The 19667-nt window shown below is 45.8% G+C and overlaps 1 protein-coding gene across 1 annotated transcript in view; it reads left to right on the forward strand.

The window, feature by feature from the left end:
* Nucleotides 1-2641: 2641 nt before the first annotated feature.
* The window catches only part of LOC8034137 (glucocorticoid-induced transcript 1 protein), a 102499-nt gene continuing 85473 nt past the window's right edge, over nucleotides 2642-19667 (forward strand). The window contains exon 1 of the mRNA XM_029984279.4: nucleotides 2642-3245. Within this exon, the coding sequence (XP_029840139.1) occupies nucleotides 2960-3245 (286 nt within the window). The 5' untranslated portion in view covers nucleotides 2642-2959. The remainder of the gene's footprint in view (nucleotides 3246-19667) is intronic.

Below are 19667 nucleotides of genomic sequence, written 5' to 3' on the forward strand. Positions count from 1 at the left end.
ATGTTGAGTTCCAAGCGAATTCGAAGCGAATACTGCTTTTGGCCGAATGTTTTCGGATCGAAAATCGAATAGCTTCTCCGAGCCTTTCGCGACCGCGCGCCATGCTTAAACGAAAATTGAGCTAACTCGTGCAGGCTGTTCCCAACCCTCCACTTGTTCACTCCTAAGGTCAGTCAATCTTAGTGTAACTATATTTGTGAACTGTGACATGTTTACGACAAAATTGTCACAGCTATACTAATCGAGGGGATTGATAAATCGGCCTGCTATAAGCAAATATTCTTTCTTCAAACTTAAAACAAGCAAGAAAAAAAAAAAAAAAAGAACAAGCACGAATGTTGGGCACGGGTTGTCAAGATATCGCTGCCTAAGCAATGTTCTTGCATAACCGCGGTGAGTTAGCCCCGTTGAGTGCGCTTGTCGCCAAGCACCTGTGCACCGCGGGGAAGCAGTAACCGCGGAGCCCGCGGGCTTCGTGGGTATGCGGAGCGCAAGTTCGTCTGCTTCTTGCCCAGGGTTTGCGATGATGTCAAAACGCCGAGCTCTGATTGGCTGCTCAAAAAAAAAAAAATAGAGGGTAGACCTCAAAGCACAGAGGATAGAGGTATAGACGCCTTGCAGCAGCTGTGCACGGGCGCCGCCATAACCGACCTGCAGTTTTGTTTCCTCTTATTACATTTACTTCGCTTCGTCATAAGCCCAGCAGGGCAGGTGATTGCCATTTTAGGTGCTGCTGTGTCCTCGTCCACAGCACTGGCCTTTCTGGAGGCTCATCAACGCCCGCTTTAGTGGCTTGGCACCTGGGAAAGACCAGAGAAGGTCAGCAATGGCAATGGCGGCTGTAATTTGGCGCCTGTGTAAAGCGTCTATACACCCACTATTCTTCTAGTGAAAGACAATCAGAACTCAGCGTCGTTCTGACGTCACCGGCACCCGTGCGCAAGAAGCAGACGAACTTGCGCTCCGCATTGCTTTCCCGCAGTGCACATGATGCCGGTGAGAAGCGCACTCAACGGGGCGAACGGTCCGCTATCAACGCTTCGATATGTACGAATGTCGCAGTTCATTTCGAAGCGAATATTGAAGAGCCTATTATTCGAAACTATACTTCGAAAATTCGAATAATCGCAAAACGCTAACTTTCTTTTTGTCCTTCTAATTTTTTTTTTTTTTTTTTTTTTAGTTTTTACACTGATTGCTTTTTTATAGCTTTTGCATAACTGATTATATCTCGTGTGGTTAGCTCATTTCAGGGGTCTGAATTCTCGACTGTGCACACAAGGTACACGAAAAAGAAAAAAGAAGCCTTGTTATGTTTTTTTTTTCTGTACTTGGAGCGAATCAAAAGTCTCTCGAATTGTCCCCCCCCCCCCCCCCCCCCCCAAAAAAAAAAAAAAATAATAAAAAAGGCTAAATTTGTTTGTTTGCTTTTGAGGCACACAAATAATAATAATAATAATAATAATAATTATAAAGAATCAATTTTATTTGGTGCCCAGGAACAACCATACGGTCTTGGCGCTGGCACGCATATACTTACACACACAACAAAATAAACACAAAACTGACGACACTTAAACACAAACAACACGAATGCAGTGACCACCCATATATGCAAACACCCCGTTGCACATCGAGAAGAAACACAATCAGTAGTGCGGGGCATGAGCAAGAGGGGGTGATTGGCGATCGTACCTTGACAGTAGTGTATTACAAGATAGCACAAAACGTCCTAGACATTAGTAGTCTTCAAGGACAGAAAACACAACAACAGCAAGATATAGCTTTTAATTTCTACAGAAAAACAGAGTAAAAATACTTCATATCGGGGTAAAAAAGAGAAACAAACTGCGCAGGTAGTACATTTTTAGGCTTTAAGTTCCCATAATTCGTTCTGCCTATCTCTGTCCACGACTCGAACAGCTGTGCCACACCTGTTTATCAAAGTTCTGGCGACACGAGTTAAAAACATCAAGTTCTTCGGAGTAATAATTATAGCACTCTACTAATCAAAATAATAATAATAAAGCAATCCGAGCAATTTCTTTTTTTTTCAATTTCGTTTTTACTTCCATGGAGGCCAGCGGCGATGTTTGTTTTATTGCGGAAACGTCAACGCAGAGTCGCTTTCGCCGAACAACGCAAACAACAGCAACACCTCGGGTCAAGACTGCCAATTTAGGAGAATCTTTCGGCCGTCGGCAGCGGTTTGGCCAACCATCGAGTTCGCCGCCACACTACTCGTGGCGCGCTCAAGTGCGAAGTCGTCTGCTACACTGCCCCCTTTGTTTCGTTTCCCGCGCTCAGCGCGACCGTGCGAAGCGGGAAATGGCCCCACGCAACGCTTCCCGCCAACAAACCATGGCCAAAAAACGAACGGAAATCAAATGCAAGAAAAAGAAGGAAGGCACGTAGAAAAAAATCGGTGCAAGCGCATTGTAGCGCGCTCGGAAGAGGGTTCCAGCGGTCTCTACAAGGGCTGGCGATAGTACCGGTAGTACGACGAGAGCAGACGCCGGAGAAGCCGATCTGGCGTAGCCGAGCCAAGCCCCACCCCTTCATTGATAAACCGCGCGCGTGAATGACCAATGGGAAACCGCCGTAGCAGTCACGTGATCTGCCCTCGTTGGCAGCGTGCACGCATGCCGCCGCCGCCGGGAGCGAGAATTATTTTTTTGACAGACGGACGGCAGTCGTCAGCGGTGGTGTACGGTCGGGATTTCTCTGCCGTCTGACGTTTTTTGAGTACGTTTACGTTTTTTTTCTTTCCGTATTTTTTCGGTGCTTCTTTATTGTTTTCGTCGCGTGTGTTGGGGACTCGGTTGGTTCGGTAAACCTTGGTTGTGTGCACGCGCGCGATCGCTGCTGGGGGGGACGAACTCGGACGCGTCTCGCGGCGGCGAGTGAACGTTGTTCGTTCCTCTTCCGGGGGCCAGGCAGGGAACACGCGACCGGCACAATGTCGTCGGGCATTCCCCCGCAACGAATCCGCCTGAACCTGTCACCGTGTGCCGTGGCCGCTGTTGGCACCGTCGCCGCCGCCGCCAACAACAAACAGTCGCAGCAGCCGATCCGCGCCGCGCTGCTCCGGCAGACCAGTCCAACGCAGCGCAGCTGCGCCCAGCAAGCGTCGCAGTCGCCGACCATCGTGTGCTGGCCGCACGACGGTGTGAAACTCAAAAGCAGACAGTCCCCCGATCAAAGGATATCGCCCGAAACCAAGGCACTCTCACCGGGATCCAAAGGTGAGCTAGGCCTAACCGGTTTTTCTTCGGCGCCGGTACCCGGCTTCGAGCGGCGTCGACGATGCAGCTCGTAGCGGTCCCGTCTTCGTTGCTAAAGTCAGGTCTGCACGATACGACGGCATTGAACAGGCCGTTGTGTGTCCTAGTCGACGGTTTTTGCCGACCGGCCTTTTGTTGTTGAGCTACTGCGCAGTCGTAAAATGGCGTACCAGATCGGCGAGACTTGACAGACCTGCGGAATATCCTCTCCTCCTCCTTTGTTTGTAGTGTTCCCCTCCCTCCTTCTCCGGCCTTTTAATATTTTTTCTAGTAGTACGTGTTTTGCGTGCACATTGGACGTGCGATATCGCTACTTCGTTCCGCAACTAGCGCGACTGATTTTTCCGACTACCGCTCTTCTAGTGGTTTGTTTTGATTCCACGTAGATTTATGAAGAGAGAAAAGCTGCGCTTTGTACAAGCTCCTGCTAACTTTTGTTTTCTCTTTCCCTCTCTCTATCTCGCTAATGAGTCCCGCTATATGGGACGAAAATTCGATGGTTAAATTCTCGTTCAACGAGGGACCGATGCTGTTTACGTCGTGCAACTAAGGTTACGTTTATCGAAGGCTCGAGAATCCGGACTTTCTCTCGGCAGCTTCGTTATCTCGCTGTGCCTTTGGCGTAACATTGCTGTTGTCGTTTCCCACGGAAGCGATTGGAGGTCACCGCGGCATCGTCTTACCTCGACTACGCGGCAAGTTTTTTTTTCTTTCTTTATTATTTTTGTGTTTATAGCGCAAATGGCTGTTTTTTTTTTTGTTTTTTTTTTCGTTCCGATGCGAGTTTTGGTAGATGGAGCTTCCCCTTTCATCTGGAAAAAGCTCACGTTGCACATGAAGCAACCCTCAGTGTGCTGCGCCCTACCCACAGAGTCTGGACGATATCGCGCTCCAGTCAAGATGCTTCGTGCGGCAACTGCCTCGTCTGCTGAGAGTAATTTATGGCTTTTCGTTGTTTTCTTTGCTGCAGCGAACTCGGCAGCAGGATGTGGATTGAACGGGAAACGAATAAAAAGTAGCACGCTTATCTCGCATTGTTTTTTGGGAAAGCTTTCAGCGATCAATATTTGTAAGCTGGAGTTTCACTGTCCCTTTTAGCAAGATAATTTGCTGATTTACTTTTAAACCTTCCAGTTGGTTCTCATGAACTTACTGAAATAAAATCTCCACAATATATTCCAGTGTTTCACAAGTGTCCTTGTGTCTATATGTTTAACGCTGCAGGGATGCTTTGTATTGAACTCCACTGACCGTCTCTGCCGTCGTGGTAGTTCTTGATGACGCACGATGGCAGTCCATGCTTGGCCACCCACCTTTTGTGACGTAACCATACTGATGCTGGAATGATGAACTTGTTGCTGCACTAAGAAGAGATCCGTTCATGGGATAAACATTGCTGGAATGGCCAAGCTTATTGTGTGATCAGTTTAAAACTACCGGCGCCTATGTGCCACCACCATGTAGCCAGTGCAGAGCTTGCTCAAATTCTGTAAGCTGTGAGCAGCTCTCCGAATTCGATAGACAGGGTTATGTAGGTATAAGGGACATTTGAAAATTGTGCCCTTATACCTACATACAAATGTGATTTGTCAGTGGTAGTTTTCATGCCATGGCAGCATGCCGAAGATCCATGTGGTTTTTAGGCAAACACTTTCTGAGCCACCTTACATTTTGGTTTGCTTCAATGCAATGACTGCTTTCTTGATGGGCATCCAGACTCGTATATACAGAGCCAGTGAGTTGCTACAAAATGCTAATTAAGAGAAATTATGACAATTGATGCAAAGGTCGGTCGATGAACGGAAGCATGAAATTGAACCACGGATCAGGTATGCACGAAACAAGCTGAGGGTACAAGCATTCCGACAAAGAAGAATGAACTAGCAAGCGAGCAGGAAAGTTGTACTTATTTATTTACTTGGTACACCTTGAGAGACCTTCATAAGCCTTGGAGGTGTACCCCACAACAAACACAACAGTAATAAAAACGAAAATTGTCAGCAATACTCACAATGTAGCTACTAAAAAACATTCACATACATCTGTAACAAATTAATATAAACTGTGACCTGTGTTATTAAGGGTGAAATCAGTCATTAGAAGCTATGTTCACAGAGAACACACTCAAGGTCTGCGGTAGGATAGTACAGTATTTTTGGGTTTCACTAACCTGAGATTGACCTGTAACATGATTAAGGTCGTTGCGGCGCACATTCATACTATGTACAAGCAATCGGATACCGGGAGTGTCAGTGCTCTGCGAGAATTTCTTTGGAAATTGTGTGCTGCATGCTCCTTCATTTCACATTAGGCCTGCGAGGTTAGAGAACCTCACCTGCTGCATCATGACCTCTATTGCTTTTGCAAAAGTAAACCCAAATAAAGCCTTTGTACACCAAGCTCTAGCTCGACATAAGCAGAGGTTATGCTTCATATATCAATGAGCAGTTTTGTGTTTATGCCGGCCTCTGCTTGTTTTCCTCCAAACAGCCCTAGAATACGCCTAGATTGTTCTTCACTGAGTTGCCTTCTCGATTACTTTAGGTCTCCTACCACCGCCAGGATATTTTACTGATTGCCGACTTGGGTTAAGTTGACTGTGTTAGTCTTCAGGAATGCAGATGCCGAGTGGACGTGTCTTTTGGCAGCCGACAGAGACACTTGTCTCAGCGTGTCTGGCTTAAAGTCAAGATTTGTATAACGTCTCCAGCGACAAATGTATTCTTTGCGTCTGCCTTCAGACGGCTGTGACTAATTTTGGGTGGCACAGTGATTGCATCCTCGGCTGAGTGACTGGTAGGCGCTATGGGTGCATCTAATTACGTTGGGACTCGACGCTAGCTTTCCTCGAATCGCATTGCGGTTACTCCTACATGCCTTTTGCAATGCGTCGCAGTGGCAGCCAGCCAGCTTGGACACCGAGTTTTGCATTCGTAATAGCAGCTGAAAAGTGTGGATGTCTTTATCATGTTGGCTAATTTTTTTGTTTGCTTGACGCTGACTTGAACAAGGCGTTCCCACGGCTATGCCACTTCTCGGAGCGGATGTTATTTTGGCTGGGCCGGTGTCTTTCGATGTCCTCACTCCTTGTGATTTGTAGGGTGGGGTGTTTCGTCCATGCGTTGAAAGAGCCGGATCCAAAGTTGAAGCTCCACATTTTTGGTTGGTTAAAGTGGGTTTGTTTCTGTTTATTTCAGAAGGTGCGTGCTTGAGAGACTTAGGTTATTACAAACTTGTTCCCCTACATGTGAGATGGATCAAACTCAACAGCTCTACCAGCTTTTCTTTAGCCGTGTTTCGTCAGACCTTGAGTAAATATTGAAAAGGTGATTTCTGCAAATCTCCCGCTTTCCCAGATGAGCAGCAGTTGATGGAGACTAGCAGCTGTTGGCATCTGGGGTTCGGGACGGTCTTGGCACAAATCAATCGGTTGACTGTTGATGGCTCTTGAAAATTTTTGTGAATATAATTTTGAGCCAAGTTTCCTTCCTGTGTTAGAAGTAGTGTTACATTAGGTGCCCACTATTTTTTTCCCTTCCAAGGTTTACAGCGTATGGGTTTTCGCTGCACAGGAGTGATGCGTGTGCATTGCATTCTCCCTCAGGTACATGTTTTTCTGCACTTTTATGGGCATACGCAGCTTTTATGGTACTGGTCGTTCCTGCTGTTGTTTGCTCGCACGTGGCTCGTTCAATCCTGGTTGCAGAGCTCATGGTTTGGTGTGTTGCTTCTTTATGACCTGGAGCTTCTGCAGTATTGTATCTCGCATTGGGCAGCTGCCACATTTCCATACGCCTACACCCCTGGAACTTTTGAGCTCATGAAGTCTGAGTTGCAGGCTGGCTGCAGAGTGCTTGTGCAGACAAAGAAAATAATGCAATGAATGTAGCAAGTTTAGAGCGCTAACTGACACTAGTCATTTGTTGGTTATGCCTGACGTCGTCTTTGGTATCTGCAAATTCATGTTAAAATACCTTATTGAAGACCGAAAGCTGGTTTGTTATTAATGACGGTTTATCGCTAGAGGTGGGATTGTTTTAATTATGATGTACTCAACGGAATTCTGTTTCATCTGCCGCATGTCCATTAAAAAAAAGGAAATTCGTCATTGGATCAGCTCTGGGTTGAAGCTGAGTGCCACTAGGCAAAAATTTGATAAACGCTTCTCGATGACATTACACAGATTCTTAGTTAGCGGCTTTTGTAGTGCTTTCAGGATCACCATCCAGCAGCAAACTCGCACATGCATCAACACGCATGCCGCCGACGTCTATGCCAGTCATCAACAAACCATATTTTTGTAATGGGAGCAAACAATGTATGTTGAATGTTTGCCTGACAGAAATCCCCCCCCCCCCCCCCCCCCCCCACCACGCAAATATCATGTAACAGGTCCTTGCTGCTACTAGTACTGGCATTCAAGTTTAAGAACATTTACCATCAATCTACTGTGGCGCACATATGGGTCTGTCTTGTTAGCGCTCGTTTGAGTGTCTTCGCTGGATCCCGGCATTTGGTTTCACCCGCTGTTTTCCCCCGGCTTTACTGGACTTAAGATATGCCAGCTTTTCGCAGTTTGCCGTAAGGCCTCGGAAAAAGGTTGCGTAGCATTCCCTGCTTCATTGTGTCTTGCAAAGGGATGTTTGCAGGCCCTCTGAAAGAGTTTCCATTGCAGAGCAGGGACACAGCTGTGGGAATGCCATCCCTTTATGTTTAACACCTGGAATTTCTAGATTATGAGCACTGGCATTCCTTTTTCAAGAACTTTGTGGTGCCATTTGATAGGTCCCTATTTTGTGACAACGGCTAAGGTCAAACGGAGCCTCAACATTTTTAGGAGTGCGCGGCCACATTTGGGCATCCCTGTTCAGCTAGCTGCATGTGTGGTGGCAGCAACGTGTTTGGTCTGCAGTAAGGAGGCTTCTTTTATTGAAGGTAGGAATGATCTCTGAAATAATGTGTATTTTTCTTTTGTTTTTCAAGCTCAGAATGATGGTCTCCAGCATACATACATCTGCTTGTCCGTTGTTAGCCTCAACTTTAGCACCACACTAGAAAAGTTCCAAATGCTTGCATATCTATATTACTGCTTTATACTAAAAAGTAGCTCTTCAGGGTACGTGTGCACACATCTGTTGGTTATAGTATTAAAAACCACATGTTTTCGGATGTGAGTGCACTTTATTTTTTTTTAAACAAGAACTCGCACCTAAAATTGATATTTTTTTTTTTAGATAAAAGTTTGCTAGTTTATTTGCTTGCAGGGTTTCAGTAGGTGCAATCTGCTTGTTTTTCGGTTGCACTTTCCTGGAGAGCCTCGCCTCGTCTAAAATTGTGAATAGTTTATAAGTGTGAATATTTTCTGTGTCCACGGCCAGCTACTTTAATTTTACGTTGACACTTTATATTTATGCCAGCTCCTTGACGTGCTTTTTGGGTGTAGCAATGTGTCTGGGTTCTGATGCTCTGGACACTGTGTTCGCATCTGCTTGCCGGAGCCCCGCCTCCAACCCCACCCCACATTGACAAAGCTCATTCGTTCTAACGTTGTAGGAGTTGTAGCCCTCGCCATCTTCTCAGCTGCTTCATTATTCAGTTCTCATTCAGGAGCAGTTTTACCGGGTGGTGCAGATGTTGTATTTAATTTTTACTGATATCATTTATTGTATTTGCTTTGCTTCCAAATCTCTTTACTTACGACGGAATGTCACAACCGAAGAGCTTCTTCCTTGTCTTTGGGATGTTCGTTGTTTCATTTCATTTGGTGCATCCTCTTTTGAGGTGTATTGTCGCGGATGAAACTAACATGCGCAGCCCACCATGCACCTTTGAAGTGCGGCTTGCCTTCCTGTTTTTGAATTTCCGGTCCAGGCTAGGTTCAGAAAGTGATGTTTAGGCCTCCAGAGTCCCTGATAAATGGATATATAATGGAGCTTGCAGGAACCATAGGCGTGGCAGGAGGTTAGGCAAGATGTTTCATCTCATGTTCAGGGTAGCAGAGTGCACAGCACAGTCAAGAGGAACGCGACATCGGCGCAAAGCAGTAGCGCATTCTAGTTTTGCTGCGTCTGTTGACGCTTTGAATGATCTCATGCCACTACACTCGTTCTTTTGGTGGCACCTACTCATTTGTATATAAAAAAATTTTGTCAAAAACTGCGATGGGTTGATCAGGCTAATCTTGTCGCAGTCTATACAATAATTTGTCATTTTTCGTTCTTCCAGTTTGTAGAACATACCTGAAGAGATACTTTGCATTCTTGATCGTGTCTATAAAAATACCGTATGAATAGACTTTGTCTCCTCCATTTTTTTCACTAAACCGGTAAGCTTTAGGTTCCACGGGTAGGTAACGAACGGGGCAGTTGTATTTGTCGCTACTCAGTACCAAGAAAAAGAAAAAAAAAACATTTATATTGCTAAGACTGAATTAATATTTGACTTTAGCAGTTTAATGGACTTCTTCCAAAACCGACGCGCCCCATCGCGGCGAAATACCACGCAGTGCACTCTGGGAACTAGTTGGCCACTCAGTTTCTGTTTCGACTGAGCAGCTTCATCTCATGCTATCACGCCGCGACCGAACGCGCTGCTTGCGTTTTCGTTTATCTGACTTTTCACGAACGTACAATACACTCATTCTCGAGCGATACAAAACGAAGACCGGGGCACTTTCCTTGGTTCCCGAAACACTGGATATTGTGCATGCGTACGCGAACGTAGTAAGTCGTGGCTTAGTCACCTCACCCCACGAGTGGATCTTTGAGCTCAATGTCAGTAATCCAGTCTAGTACCAGAGAACTACAACTGAAATTTGTTCGTCTGGAGCCTTACACGCATTTTGTTTGCCAAATGTCCGCTTCTCGCTACTTCATTGGGCGAAAAGCAAGCCGCATCCTCGCAGGGTGTCAAAGTTGAGGCCAGCGTTTACGCATGAACTTTTAAGGAAACGCAATAAATTCGACCTCACTACTGCACAAACGTTACTATGATGTCTTCCTCGTGTCATCATATATCTCCCACTAGAATTTTATGCTGATAGAAGATTAACTTTTCGCAAACGCTGAGATCGGCTAGCTACGACGGAGGCCCTAACAAGCGTCCCCTACTCCTCGCTAAGCCTTTTTGGACGAGCTTTTACTGACGCCCGAGATCTGTGCCGGGAACGGTGTGTCTGAAATTATCTTGGCATACTCAGGCAGGAAGAAAGCAAACACATAACAAATATTATGGCCATTAGCAGTCGTCAAATGCGCTTTGAATCCGTTCGAGCACTTGTCTGAAGAATGTCGCACCGTGCGCCGGACGGGCATGCATGAACCCCAATATAGGGGTTCATGCCCGTCTGACGCACTACCGGCGAACGGTGCGACATTCTTCACACAAGTGCTCGACTTTTGCATTCTTAAAACGGCCTGTATGCGTGAATTTGCCTATATGATTGTAGGATAACTTTATGCGCATACGCGATGTTGAATATTAGTGGAATGCAAGCGGGTGGGGACTTCACTTCGTGCAGTGCTGCGGGTCAGTACAGATAAGAGATAAGTGTGTTAAAATTGAGCTTTTCAATGGCACCTCCGAGTTCTACCTCGCGTACTCAGGCACATTAAGAAAAACAGCAATTGCAAAAAGTAATATTTCGTCTATGAACGCACGAAGCAAACTTCCTGATCAACAACACTAATGTAAAGGCGCGAGCTCGATGTAGGCATACTTATTGGTTGCTACAGCTTGTTGATTCGTACACAAGCAAGATCCCCGAGCGCCCGAGCTTCGCAGCGTCGAGACTCCCAGCACTGGCTCGTCCACATACCTCGATTGGAACGCTAACAGGAACGCTCAAGTACAAAAATACAACAAGCATGTGTTAAGACAAGCTATACGTCTCTCGATTGTGCTAAAGCTTCGAGGTATGATCATTTAGCTTAGTTTAGAGACCACAAATGACGCTCTCGGGACCAGAAAACAATCTCTTGTCGACGTGTCGATCGAAACCGAAACCATGCCACCCTCCTCCCTGGCCAACTAGTTCCCAGAGTGCAACGCGCGCCGTGTTGCATGCAGGGCTTTATGGAAGTAGTCTATATGCTCACTCTCGAGTGTGTACGGTTGTTAAAAAAAGATTTGTTATAGTAGTATGCAAGAAGCTAAGAATTTAATAAAAAATGAAATCGCGATCGATAAACATTTTAAGGCATTATTTATGGCTTAGTAATGGAAATAACAAATTCAATAGTATAATATATATATTTTTTTTACGCTGGATAAATTTGAAAATCCCTGTGAAGTGCTTATCTCTGAAACGTGTGAGTTTTAAATTGGGATTTGAAGCTGAAAGATACACTCGGTTATACCAAATTTGGATTAGTTGGCACCACCATTTCGCCAATACGGAATTTCACTTCATTAGTACTGATAATATAACTTGGGCCTGACTACACGTCCAAATTTTTTGTGTGAATTTTCGGAACTTTCGATTATCGCCTCAAAAAACATACTATTCGCATTGATTTCTATCAAACACTGACAGTACCTCGCTATATAGCCTATATTCCTCATGGTCGGTCGCGTAGCCAGAAGTTTTTATGGGGGGGGGGGGGGGGGGGGCGCCGCCGCCGCCATGACAAAATGCTGTATGAGGGGGAGGGGGAGAGGAGGCCCCAGCAAAATGAAAGATTTCGGGATGCGTTCCTGCTCACGGTGTGGTAGTCGGCTTCGTTGAGTGTGCGCACTAATGCACTGTAGTGGGGTCACAAGCGCGGAATTGGCATCGCGATTTCGCATTTCTTGCTTCGCCGCAGCGCACCCGCGTTCTAGGGAGAAAGCACTCTTCCAGAGCGGAACGTTACACACGCTGGTGCCGGATAAATTGGAACTAAAACTGACTGCCTTACACCGCTGCCACAAGGGCGCACGCTTCTTACATTCCGTTACATGCTTTGACACTTTTGAGTACGGATCCTTGTTCTTGATATCTGCTCGCGGTGCGGCAATTGCTCAGGCAGCGCTTCGTTGTCCTGTGCAAGTGTGGGTTATGTTCTACCTATAAAGTTAGGGCCTTCTTTTGGTAAACGAGAAAAAGCTCTGTTGGCACTAAAATTTTTTTTTTTTCCTTTTGTGTGCGCTTTTACGAAGGAAGAGAGTTCTGGAAGAGATGAATCGTTCTCTGTATGTTTCGCGTGCCCTATCAGTAGTCTCTGCCCTTTTGTGTTTCTATGGGACGAGTTTTCTTCGTTCCTTCGCTTCTTTCATGTTTGTATGGGTCAAGGGCGCCGCCATCTTGAAATATCGGCACTTTTAGTATGGGCGAAAACATTGTTTTGCCGTCACCTCGCCCGAGGATATTAGAGTTATAGTATAGCGCATTCTAAAGCTTTGCGTACGTAAAGAATAGCGCCGTCGCCACTGCGCATGCGCCGAACGCTAACTGCGCTTTGCGTGCGCTATTTTTCGGAAATTGCGTGCGTACGCAAAGGACCGCAGTTAGCGTCTGGCGCATGCGCAGTGGGGACGACGCTATTCTTTGCGTACGCAAAGATTTAGCGTGCGCTATTCTAAAACTGCCTATTTTTCGTAAATTGCGTACGTACGCAGAGTCTTTGCGGTCCTCCAGGGAGGATTCGTGATGAGAGGCTGACTAAAGCCAAGACGAGCACAGTTATAAAATGACGGCTGCATGGCTGCGGCCGCTTATTGGTCAGACGCTAGGGCGCCGTTCATGTGAGTATTAAATGGTCGCGTCTCGCGGACGCTAGCGAAGGCGCCTCCTTTGTGACCGTGCTGCGTGGACGCTACAGCGCCCCCTGGCCGAGAGAAGCAGGTCCATAGACCCTGGATCGCCGGCGGCTACTCCTCGTGCCCGACACTGCTTTTCCGCGGGCGGCAGTGTTGTTGGCTGAACTCGGCGCAAATGGAAGCTCGCATTGCACTGGCGGCCGGCGGTAAGCAGCTGCTGTGTTCGCGTGAGAACCGGGCTGGCTGCGCACCGTGCCTTCGCGCTGTGTATTTTTTGTTTCACCTTGGGGAGTGTTTGTGACTGGGAGTTTCATTCCGGGAATAGCACTACGTGAGATCATTAGTGCAACGTAGGGTGGAATCGAGGAATAATAAAAGAAGGTAATGACCCTGGCAATCATTACAGTGATATAATTGACGCTATTAAACGACAGTCGGTGATTTTCGTGCCCGCATCTTTGTTTAGGTTTCGCAATATATATATATATATATATATATATATATATATATATATATATATATATATATATATATATATAACAAGTTAGTTTTTCTTGGCAGATTTTATATTGGTTTTTACCCTGTCCTTTTATTTTCAGTTGGATCGAGTCTGCGTGTTAGGTAGGAAGGTCATATAATATTGCTTTGCTCTGTCGCGACCTTTTCGAACATTTGTACAGGATAGAAAAGCGTTTCGTTCGACTTCAGATAACTGGCGACCATGATTTGAAGCCCCACGATGGGTAAAGGTCGTCACTGTGAAGCGTAGCTTTTTTTGGTGGCTCTCTACGCGGCCCTAATTGGGCCAGGTAGTATTCATAGATAAAGAAGTAAGAGCCTATTTTATTGCTCTTTGTTCTCTCGTTTACCCTTCGTCGTGGTCGTCATTTCGATCTCCGCGGACATTGGGGAGTAGCGACACGTTTGTGTTCAACGGTGGGCCGTTCGTTTTCCGGCCCCTCCGCTGTTTTTTTTTCGTACCCCGGTTCCTCCTTCGATGACGCGGCGCAGAATTGTGAGGCGTCGTTTTGATTCCCATCTCCTTTCCTTCGGTGGAGGCGCGATGCTTCATTCGCGATCGAATTGGAATCCTCGCATGTCAGGCGGTGTCAATCAGTGCCACCTGAAAGACAAGGCCGGGGCGTCACGTATTCTTCAATAAATTTGCGTTTTTTTTTTGTTTCTTTTCGCATTGCTGGTTCGTTTGCTTGTGGCGGTTGCAAGGACTGACTGACACGAGCACCCTTGTTTGGGGTGAGGAGGAGATAGAAGAGCAGACGATACCGGTTATATATATATTTTGATTGACTAAATATCTTTTTGTTTGTTTTTGGGAAGTTAGCATTCGCAGTTTGATGACCCCGGACGAGTTTAGCGCTTCTCCTGTTCACCTCTATGGGGCCCTGTCCCTAGCCCTATTCGTGTTCTTGCCGAGTTTAGAGATGCGCGCTTGAGGGATACGTTGAATACGCGTCGTTGATTCCAGTCGCTGTCCTTTTGACGAGCGACGTTGTTGTCAGGGTGTCCTGTTTCAAGTGACTAAAACAGATTGGCATCACAAATAAAAAAGTTAGTACGAAGGGAACGGGGAAAATGCGGGACTGGAGGTTAGTCTCCCAATAGCGGGGCCATGTTTCTCGTTCCGCGTAGGGTAAAGGAGACCAAGAGAGGAAGGAGGGCTGGCGCCTGTCGGGCGGGACTTGAGCCACAATGAGAGGCCCGTAGCCTCGAGCTAATCGAGTATGACGCGTCACGTTTTGGTTGCTCGTGGTCCTTTTTAGGAAAAGCAGACATTGGGTACCCTGGATATCGATGTCCTTGCCTGACATTGCTTTTTTGAAGATAATTCTCTCGCTCGGTTGGCATAAATATGAGGGAAGCGCTACTTTGAGAGCCACAAGATACAAAAACAAGTAAGTTTGCCACACGAATCAAACATAAAAAAAAAAAAGATAAACGCCGAAACAGTTGTTTGGAACACTCGATCATACTAGTAATTACTCTTACCACATAATCATCGCTCGTTGAAACGTCTTTTAAGGTATGCAAAATAAACCCCGTTAATCTGCAGAGCACGGCTTTCGTAAATATCACTCGTGTGAAACCCCAACTTTCCCTCGTAACCTTCACGGAACTCTTGACCGGGGTTCCATGACTGCCTGTATATTTCTAGGTTTTATCTAAAGCCTTCGGCAAGGTGCCTCAGTTGCTTCTTTTTCATAAACTTTGTAACCTAAACGTAGGTTATAATGTACTTGCTTGGATAAAATCGTTTCTAACAAACCGCACCAAAATTGTTCAGGCTAACGGAACCGGTTCATCACCCTCGCACGTTAGCTCCGGTGTTCCACAAGTTCTCGTACTGGGCCCACTCTTATTTCTTACTTATAGTAACGACCTTCCTAGTACCTACATGTCTTCTCTTTCATAAGCCTGTATGCTCTGATGATTGTGTTATTTATAAAGAAATTCGTAACAATTCTGACATCTCAAACTGATATTAATGCCAATCATTGGTGTGCAGATCGGCCTATGGAATTGAACATTTCTAAATCCATACCTATGAGAGTGTCCCGTCAAAATAACGCCTGTCCTTCCTACACCAAGAATTAAATTTTTCTTTCTGTTTCTTCCTATAAATATCTCGGTGTTCATCTAGCCAATAACCTCTCCTGGAATATGGATGTCGAATATGTCACTAAAAGCTCTAATCAACTACTAAGCTATATCTCAAGAGGAACTTTCCGCTAAGTCCTGTCTCTCTAAAGCTTCCTTTATACGAAACTTCAGTTCGCTCTAAACTGGAATATATGCACCATCTATCTGCGACCCCGGTATCATCCTTGCATCTGCTTTTGAGCATGCCCCGTTGCAACAAACCTCAACAGATTGAAATCGCCTTCCCGCGCCCATAGTCTCAATAACTGATGTTGCAAATTTTTAAAATTGCGATTACAATTTCTTCTGTTACTTAGCCATCGTTTCTATTTTTTCCTTGTTTATTGTTCTAGTCATATATATATATATATATATATATATATATATATATATATATATATATATATATATTTTAAACCATTCTTTTCTGTTATGCCTTCGGGCTCAGAGAGAACGATAAAAAAAAAAGGGGGGGGGGAGATTTTGTTGCTGAGGCAGCGATAGGAAGCCCGATTGTATTACCCGTACAGAAAAACAAAAACACAGAAGAGCAAGATGAAACCATCGAAGGACTGGTGCGCGGACCGACGAGTCCGGGTGGATCGTGCGTGCCGATTTGACAGGCGTCGTTGACGTGAGCGGCGTTCCGCTGCTCCGGTACCTTGAACCCTGGGACGCCGCTCTTCAGTTGGCTCTGCGCAGCGTTGGTGCCCTGTTGTGTCGGCACCGAGAGGGAAAGAGGAAAACACAATGGGAAAGGTTGTTTTGGCAGGACTGAACTGGCTCCCATTGAATGAAACGGAAGATGAGAGAGAGGGTTAGATGAGAGGAGAGGGCAAACACCTTTATTTATTTATTTTATATAAGTTCCTCAGTGGGGCATTACATAGAGAGGCATCGTAAGAATCATTTGAATACTTGGGTAAAATCTATCAATACAAAAAAAAAAGTTGAAAAAAGATCGCCTCAAAGTGATTATCAAAACCGAAGATTCGGCAATCAGCAATTACATGTACCAACGCGCGCGCGCACAGAAGGTAATTTCAAGTCGATAATTACGAGACAATGATTTCCGTACAATACGTATGAAGTCAGAATTGTTAGCTTTATCTTAGGTTGTTCCCGCGGGTAATATCAGCTGCAACACCCGATCTGGACGTTTTCTGCGTCTCCGGTATATCCGGCAATATGTATTACATCTTAACTAAAAAAAAAAAGTGTGCGATATGTACTTTGCACTTCATTCCTTGTTCGGACCATATATATCTCTCTCAAAAACTGGCCGGTACGTCAAAGAAGCACGAAAGACTTATTTCAGCTCATAGTGTCCGCGATGGTATGAGTAAATGCGCATGTGGTAAGAAAGGAACAAACTGACAGAAGGCAACGCCAGACGTTGCGCTTCTGTCATTCGGTTCCTTCCCTTCCACTTCGGATTCCTATCTCGTTCTCCACCCAGTCTCCGGTGGTTAGGACAATGGTAGATTACATCAGCTCGCCGGCGCCATCACCGTTCTTTCGTTAAAAGTAGAGAGTGTTCCAACTAACTCGTGCCAAGACAACGCTGAGCGCGCGTCAAACCGACGCAGTATTGTTCACACTCACATTGAGCGAGGAATGAACATGTATGACAAGGACTAACGTGTGGTTGTGTCGCGTCCCTTTGTCGCGTGTTTCTTCTTCCTTCAGTCCTAACCCCACCCCCACCGACACGCTCTTCGTCCATCAATAGCTATTGAGCGAGTCGAGATATTTGTTTTCCTTTTGTGATGCGCCAAACTGGCTAATTAACGGAGGTTCATTAGCAAACTTTTAGAAATATTAAGGGGGCAATGGAGTGAACGCTAAGATCTTCTATTAATGGTGATAACTCAATCTGCTGGCCCTCAGCATCATAAAGAAAAATGAAATTATATTCACGGGAAGCCGATTTCACTATTAACAATCTAATCAAAGGTTATGACTCTCCCCTCTTTCTGCTCCATGGAGCACACACACCAGGGGGCGTCGTCAGACGGCGTTTTCTAGAGTAACTGTATAGGCTCTACTTGCAGAGCCAGGGTATCGCGTTCCTTTTCCTTGCGCCACCAACTCCGTATTGGCGGAGAAGCGCTCACGTGCGCCGAGCTGGATCCGACCTTCATGCGGGGAAAAGAACTTGCAGGCGCCGAGTTTCAGCCGGAGCATGTTTCTCGCTTTGCGTTTGCGAAATATACATCCTACATAAAAATTTAACGAACTGGAAGCTTCCTTGACCGTTGAACATTATATGTAGCCACTGGGTGCAGTATAATCGCGTTGTTTTGTAACGCGAGCGATGTTTTAAAACATGTTTCTACAGGTTTGGGAAGCAGACGACACGAAGGACGATCGCGTAGCTCGCGTCTGCGGCGTTCGCGGAGTGATACTCGACCGGCACACCCGTGAACTTCGGACCAGACATCAACGCGCAGCTACGGCTTTCAAAGGGGCGACGTTTCCGTCGGCTACTGTGTTCTGCAAAAAGAGGATACAAAATACGAGACGACGGCCTACGCGCGTCGTGTCGCCGCACTATATCCTTTCTGCTCCGCACGCCTCCGGAGCTCCTGAAGAAGCTACTGTCGCTTCTTCAGATCCAGAATGGATCCAGAATGGCCGCCCTGGGAGCACCATTGCGATGCTCTGCTCCGCAAGCGGAGCATATGCAGTTACTCTGGCGTTTTCTAGAGTGCCTCAATGTTGCTCGCCGGCTCCGCCTCGCTAGAGTGCCGACGTCCTTTAAGAAGACAAATGCCACCGTTTCGTGTTTTTTTTTTTTTTTTTTTTTTTTTGTTTGTGATTTTGGTCGCCATTTTTCCTCTTCGATGTATTGACGCAGCCAGAGTTTGACAGAAATACTCAAAAATGTATTTGGAAATACAAATACTGGGTTACATTGAAATAGTAGCTAAAATACTGATACTAAAATAGATCTGTAAAAATGTATCGCGATACGTATCGGAAATACATTTTAAATAGATACAAAAAGTCTTTGGAAATACAAATAGAGGAATACATTTTAGGGAGGGCAGAAATACAAATACCGAAATACTGATACTGCAATACTTTTTTTTTTTTTTTTTTTTTCAAATTTGTTTGAGACGTTAACTGAGATGAAGCTTGAAGTGAAAGTTTTTGATCCCGAAATTACTTTCCCGTACGCTTGGCACTTTGCCTAGAAGGCAGTGGTTTCGGACGATGAGAAATCTTCAGTGGGCTAAAAAAAAAAATGTTATGTCAGGGATTGATTATGGACCCTCCTCTGACATCCTGTCTGTCTGTCTGACCAGGGATGCGCAAAGACTTCGACCTCTAAATCAATTCTATGTAACCCTATATCCCATCAAAACGTCACTACGCCTCCGTCCAATAAAGACGCCCCTGTCAACATTGATCACATGACGTCACGGTAGAATGAACTGGTATTCTTTATGTGCAGGCATGGCATTGAACATGAAACTTTACCACGCTGCTGTATGAAAGGACAATACATATTTTCGTTGTAAGTTGCCTCGTTGAAGATCGTGCAGGCAGTGTCATTTGGAATTTTTGAGGATAGTGGACCACCTGAAGCATCCTGGAACATATCATTTATTCATCATTTATTATTCCTTGAAGGCCCAGGGGGCATTATATATATGTCTTATCTACTGTTACGGTTGAAAAAATGATACGGTTGCATCCCTGTTGTGAAGGTCCTTACCGACCCTCCTCCACCGACGCATAAATTGCAGTCCAAGTTTCGCCTAGCATCATCTGGACAGAGACATCGAGGATTGCGACCTGATATTACCGGCCCAGGTGCGAGCTCTTCGAGAAACCGCGCGCTCGAGACGAGTCGCAGTTGTACGAAGTCTGGGTCGGTACAGCGAGGCCACGTCTGACCTCCTTCCTGGGTTTCGGATCACCAGAGCAGCGGGTCACTTTCACGTCGGCTGATGACGTACCTTTGAGCCGTGCAATATT

Source organism: Ixodes scapularis, unplaced genomic scaffold (genome assembly GCF_016920785.2).
Source record: "Ixodes scapularis isolate PalLabHiFi unplaced genomic scaffold, ASM1692078v2 PGA_scaffold5__190_contigs__length_132052651, whole genome shotgun sequence".
NCBI lineage: Eukaryota > Metazoa > Arthropoda > Arachnida > Ixodida > Ixodidae > Ixodes > Ixodes scapularis.